Source organism: Cebus imitator, unplaced genomic scaffold (genome assembly GCF_001604975.1).
Source record: "Cebus imitator isolate Cc_AM_T3 unplaced genomic scaffold, Cebus_imitator-1.0 Scaffold280, whole genome shotgun sequence".
In the NCBI taxonomy this organism is placed as follows: Eukaryota; Metazoa; Chordata; class Mammalia; order Primates; family Cebidae; genus Cebus; species Cebus imitator.
Genome location: NW_016107595.1, coordinates 754,988 through 761,632, shown reverse-complemented (window position 1 = coordinate 761,632; position 6,645 = coordinate 754,988). Strand labels below are relative to the sequence as shown.

At 47.2% G+C, this 6,645-nt stretch overlaps 1 protein-coding gene across 7 annotated transcripts in view; it reads right to left on the bottom strand.

Annotated features, from left to right (window-relative positions):
- The window catches only part of NWD1 (NACHT and WD repeat domain containing 1), an 87,573-nt gene that overhangs the window by 38,723 nt on the left and 42,205 nt on the right, over positions 1-6,645 (bottom strand). For all 7 annotated transcript variants that reach the window (XM_037728741.1, XM_017501203.2, XM_037728742.1 and 4 more), the window contains 2 exons: positions 5,179-5,296; positions 3,630-3,788 (listed from right to left, as the gene is read on the bottom strand). In XM_037728741.1, the coding sequence (XP_037584669.1) occupies positions 3,630-3,788; positions 5,179-5,296 (277 nt within the window). The remainder of the gene's footprint in view (positions 1-3,629; positions 3,789-5,178; positions 5,297-6,645) is intronic.

Sequence of the window (6,645 nt, the reverse complement as noted above, 5' to 3'; positions counted from 1 at the left end):
TTTTTAAGATAGAGTCTTGCTCTGTCACCAAGGCTGGAGTGCAGTGACATGATCCCGGTTGACTGCAACCTCTGCCTGTCAGGTTCAAGCAATTCTCCTGCCTCAGCCCCTTGAGTAGCTGGGATTACTGGTGCATGCTACCACACCTGGCTAATTTTTGTAGAGATGGGGTTTCACAATGTTGACCAGGCTGGTCTCAAACTCCTGGCATCAAGTGATCCACCCACCTCGGCCACCCAAAGTGCTGAGATTACAGATGTGAGTTACTGTGCCCAGCTGATTTGGCTTTCAAAAGATTCTTCTGGGTGCTGTATGGAAAATAAACCAAAGGGTAAGAATGAACCCAAAGCCTCGAGGATGCTTTGGCAAGGGTCTGGAGGAGAGACAGCAGGACTGGCCCTGGGCTGATGGTCATGAGGATAAAGAGAAGCAGACAGTTCAAGGATGCTTTGCAGAGCCAGGATTAGAAGCTCTGCATAGGAATCACAGACCACTGGTCATCCTTTTTAACATGCTATTCACGTCGATGGGGAAGCACATTAGATACCAAGAATTAAGCATCTTTAATACTCCCCCTTCCTTTGTGAATTCACCTCACAATTTATTGCTCTTTGTTAAAATGGTATGTAAGGCCCCAGGTCTAAGCACTCCTTTGAGTTTTCGCTTATCTTCTATGAAGCTTCTATGCATATAAAATTAAAATGTGTGAGCCCTTTCTCCTGTTGAGCTGTCTTTTGTTAGTTTCATTCACAGGCCCCTATCACTGAACATAAAAGCGTAGAGAAAAAGATTTCATTTGTTGTCTCCCATAGTTTGATTGTAAAATGGTGCAGCTGTTGTGGTTCCTCAAAAAGTTAAACACAAAATTGCCATGTGATCTGGCTAGTTCACAATGGCCAAAAGGTAGAAACAACACAAATGTCAACAGACAGATGAATGGATAAACAAAATGTTGCATATTCACGCAATGTAATATTATTCAGCCCTAAAAAGGAAGGGCATGGTAGCTCATGCCTGTAATCTCAGCACTTTGGGAGGCCAAGGTGGACACATCATGTGAGGTCAGGAGTTCAAGACCAACCTGGCTAACATAGCAAAACCCTATCTCTACTAAAAAAAAATACAAAAATTAGCTGGGCATGGTGGCACATGCCTGTAATCCCAGCTACTCTAGAGGCTGAGGCAGGACAATCGCTTGAACCCAGGAGGTGGAGATTGCAGTGAGCCGAGATCATGCCACTAGGTGACAGAGCAAGACTTTGCAGCGTTTAAAAAAAAAAAAAGAAGGAAATTTCTTCACATGCTACAATGTGGATGAAACTTGAGGACGTTCTGCTCAGTAACAGAAATCAGAGAATAAAGGACAAATACTGTAAAATGCCAATTATATGAAATACTTAAAGTGGTCAAACTTATGGAGACAAAAAATAGCATGGTGCTTGCCAGGGACTGGGGTGAAGGGAGAATGGGGGGTGTTGTGGTTAGGCTCTGTGTCCCCACCCAAATCTCATCTTGAATTGTAATCCCCATAATCCCCATGCGTTGAAGGGAGGGACCAGATAGGAGGTGATTGGATCATGGGCATGGGTTCCCTCATGCTGTTCTCATGATAGTGAGTTTTCATGAGATCTGATGGTTTGGGGGGTTTTTCGGAGACAGAGTCTCACTGTGTCACCCAGGCTACAGTGCAGTGGTGTGATCTCAGCTCACTGCAACCTCTGCTTCCCGTGTTCAAGCAATTTTCCCACCTCAGCCTCCCGAGTAGCTGGGACTACAGGCATGTGTTACCATACCCGACTAATTTTTCTATTTTTACTAGAGATGGGGTTTCATCATGTTGGCCAGGCTGGTGTCAAACTCCTGACCTCAAGTGATCTGCATGCCTCAGTCCCCTAGAGTGCGAGGATTATGGGCGTAAGCCACCACACCTGACCATCCGATGGTTTTATAAAGCAGCATTCCATGCTCCTGCTCCCCCTCTCACCTGCTGCCACAGAAGACACGCCTCTTTCCCTTCCACCATGATTGTAAGTTTCCTGAGGCCTTCCCAGCCATGTGGGACTGTGAGTCAATTAAACCTCTTTCCTTTATAAATTACCCAGTCTTGGGTATTTCTTTACAGCAGCGTGAAAACATAGTACAGGAAGTGAGTGTTTATTGAAGACAGTTTCACTTCAGGAAGATTAACAAGTTCTGGAGATGAATGGTGGTGATCGCTTCACATTATTAATATATTTAATCACTGAACTGCACACATAAAAATGGCTAAGCTGGGGGCTAGGCACAGTGGTTCATGCCTGCCATCCTAGCACTTTAGGAGGCTGAGGCAGGAGAACTGCTTTCGTCCAGTTCAAGACCTACCTGGGAAACGTGGCAAAATCCCATCTCTACAAAATATACAAAAATTAGCCAGGCACGATGGTGTGTGCCTGTAGTCCTAGCTACTCGGGAGGCTGAGGTGGGAGGATTGCTTAAGCCTGACAGGCGGCGGTTACAGTGAGCTGAGCTCATGTCACTGTGCTCCAGCCTGGGCAACGAAGCAAGATCTTGTCTCAAAGAAAAAAAAATGGTTAAGACATGTGTTTTGCTATAATTGAAACAAAACCAAACAGAACATCCTCATGTCCAGGACATCTGAAGACTTGGAGAGATTCTTCAAGCTCTAAGGCAGGGAGTGGCAAGTTGTAACCTGAGGGCCAGACCCAGCCCATGTCATCTGAGAGTTAGGGACAGGTTTTGTTTTTTTGTTTGTTTGTTTTGAGACAGTGTCTCCCTCTGTCACTCAGGCTGGAATATAGTGCAGCAATCACAGTTTACTGCAGACTCAACCTCCCAGGCTTAAGTGATCCTCCTACCTCAGCCTCCCAAGTAGCTGGGACTACAGGCATAAGCCATCATGCTCAGCCTGAGAATAATTTTTACAGCCACGTGTTTGCAGTGGACCAGATAATAGCAAAAACCAACTGTGAACCCCCAAGTTTTACTCGGTTATTATTACATTTTGAATGTCATCAATAAAAGTATGTGGGAACTTTGTTTTCTCTCTTATCATACATGTACCTAGATAATTTCCTCGAGTTTTCTTGAAATAGTTCCTATCTGGCACTTTCTAAAGAAAAGTCTCAGCCCACGGTGACAGGATGGGCACTGCTTTGGTAGTTTTCATTCCAAAGTTCTCCCAGGCTCGATTTAAAATTCTAGGCCAGGCTCCGAGGCTCATGTCTATAATCCTAGCACTCTGTGAGGTCGAGGCAAGAAGATCACTTGAGTCCTGGAGCTCGAGACTAGCCTGGGCAACATGGTGAGACCCTGTCTCTACAAAAAACAGAAAAATTAGCAAGGCACTGTGGTCCTAGCCACTCGGGAGGCTGAGGTGGGAGGATCATTTGAACCCAGGAGTTTGAGGCTACAGTGAGCTATGATTGCACCACTGCGCTCCAGCCTGGGTGACACAGCAATACCACGTGTCAAAGAAAAAAAATTCTAGAAGCAGTGCTGGGGAAAAACCCACATGTTTAGGCAGCGAACGTATGAGGGTTGATGAAAATCCAGCTCATGATTCAATGAGAGTATGTTTCTAGAAGTCAATGCCCATCCTGGTCACTCCCGTCCAGGCCATCCGGACTCACCCATGCCTCGGAGCTCCACAGCCGGGCGGCAGAGCTGGAGGGCTTCACGGACCAGGCCGACCTCAGGAGAGTCCAGGTGAGGGGCACAGAGGTCAAAGTCGTCCAGCAGGTCTTCGATGCTCCCAGAGATTCCCCGGCAGGAAATCCAGCTCATGCTGCCTGAGGGAGAGAAGGCAGGAGGAGGTAGGAAGTGCTTACCTCCCTCCGGTTCATCCTGGGAGATGGAGAATCATCTCTCCCTCTCCTCCAGGGCATCTCAGGCTCAGCAGTAGTGACACTGGGGCAGGATCATTCTCTGTGGTAAGGGGCTGAACTCTGCATTGTGGGATGTAATGCAGCATCCCTGACCTCCACCCACCAGATAGCAGTAGCACTCCCACCCCAAGTGTGACAATCAAACATGTCCACAGACATTGTCAAGTGTCTCCTGGGAGGGCAGAATCTCCTCTGGTTGAGAATCACAGGGATGAGAGAATGGATGGATGGATAGACAGACAGACAGACAGACAGAATGTTGGGTGGATGGATGCATGGATGGACAAACAGAAAGATAGGTGGGTCAATGGATAGAATAATGGGTGGGTAGATGGATGGATGATGGATGAACAGAAAGGTAGATGAATGAATAGATAACACATAGATGGGTGGATGGATAGATAGAATGACAGATGGATGGGTAGACAGAATGATGAATGGATGGATGGATGGTTAGAACCAGCTCGTGGCTCAATGAGGAGATCACAGATAGATGGGTGGATAAATTGATAGATGGATGGATGAGTGGATGGATGGATGGATAGACAGAAGATGGGTGGATAAATGGATAGATGGATGGACAAAAGGATGGGTGAATAAACAGATGGCTGGTTAGATGGATGGAAGGTTAGATGGATGCATACGTGCATGGATGGATGGATAGACGGATGGATGGACAGAAAGATGGGTGGAGAGATGGATAGATGGATGGATGGATGAATGAATGGATGGATGGATAGATGGATAGATGAATGGATGGATAGATGGATAGATGGATGGATGAATGGATGGATAGATGGGTGGATGGATAGATGGATGGATGGATGGATGGAAGGATGGATGGATGGATGGATGGATGAATGGATGAATGGATGGATAGATGGATGGATGGATGAATGGATCAATAGATGGATGGATGAATGGATGTATGGATTGACAAATAGGCAGATAGGGTTCCTCATGATAAGGCAGGGGTTTTCACCCTATGTGCTAACAACATTTGGAGCTAGATTATTCTCTGTGGTGGGATGCCCTGTCCACTGAAGGGTGTTGAGCAGCATCCCTGGTTCTACCTATCAGATTCAAGTAGCACCTTCTCCGCTAGTCATGACAACCAAAACTATCAGTGGATACGTGAGGCATCCCCTCGGTGTAGAATTGTCCCTTATGAGACCCTCTGCCTTAAAAGGAACCAAGGATTTCCACATTTGCCATTCACCCTCCCCAGGATCCAGAAGGCTGGAGCATGGTATGGTCACCAGGCTTGGTCCCCTGAGATGGGGACAGCCCTTACCCAGGACCTCCTGTTTCAGCTCCTCCAGGCGGCCCGAGTGAAGTAGGTGATAGGGCAACTCCTTCAGCTTCCGCAGGTTTGCAACTGTGTCTGAGAACCACAGAGGCTGAGGGGCCACCTGGCAGAGGAGAAGGGAGACTGCAGTTTGGACACAAGCCCATTCATTCATCCCATGCTCCAGACAGTGCTGGAGGGAACGAGGATGCAATGGCAGACAGGCATACCCGCATCTGCCCATTGGTCAGGGCTTGGGACTCAGAGAATCAAAAGCCAGAGGTCACCGCCCTTTCTGGGAGGAATAGGGAACATTTCCTGAAGGCGAAGGCATTGGAACTGAACCTCAGAATTAAGTAGGCATCTATGTGGCAAAATATATTAGAAAACAGTGGCATTCCAGGGCAAGGGAACAGCATGGGCAAAGAGCTGGTGATGTGAAAGGGCAGGCTGAGTTTGGGAGGACTGGATTACACAAGGCAAGTTAGGGGATGCTGGTGGGGAATGAGAGTAGGGAGCTTACAGGCAGCAGATCACAAAGGCACTGAATATCAGGCTGGGTAGGTCAGGCTCAAGACAGAGGGCACTGGGGAGCTATGGAAGGTTTCAGAGAAGAGGTATAATCAGATTGGATTGTCAGAAGCATCCTTGGGAGGATGCACTAGGGTAAGAGACAGAGAGGTCAGTGAATGAAAGGGGCTCAGACCATGTACTAAAGGGACAGGTTGAAGCTGAACCTGCAGGGGCTCACAAGAAAGGTTTTGTGGCTGGGATTACAGGCGTTTGCCATCACACTCAGCTAACTTTTTGTATTTTTAGTAGAAATGAGGTTTACCATGTTGGCCAGGCTACTCTTGAACTCCTGACTTCAAGTGATCCACCCACCTTGGCCTCCCAAGTGCTGGGATTACAGGCATAAGCCACCATGCCCAGCCAATGTTTGTTTGTTTGTTTATTTATTTTCTGTTTTTGAGATGGAGTTTCATTCTGTCACCCAGGCTGGAGGGCAGTGGGGCAATCTCAGCTCATTGCAACCTCCACCTCCTGGGTTCAAGCGATTCTCCTGCCTCAGCCTCCCAAGTAGCTGGGATTACAGGCGCTTGCCACCACGCCGGGCTAATTTTTGTATTTTTAGTGGAGAGAGGGTTTTTCCATGTTGGCCAGGCTGGTCTCGAACTCCTGACCTCAGGTGATCTGCCCGCCTCAGCCTCCCAAAGTGCTGGGATTACAGGCATGAGCCATTGCACTTGGCCATATTTTTTATTTTTTAAATTTAGAGACACGGTCTCATTCTGTTACCCAGGATGGAGTGCAGTGACATGATTACAGCTCACTGCAGCCTTGAACTCCTGGGCTCAAGTGATCCTCCTACCTCAGCCTCCCACATAGCTGAGACCACAGGTGTGAGCCTCCATGCCTAGCTATTTTTTAATGTTTTTTTTTTTTTTTTTTTTTTTTTTTTTTTTTTTTTTT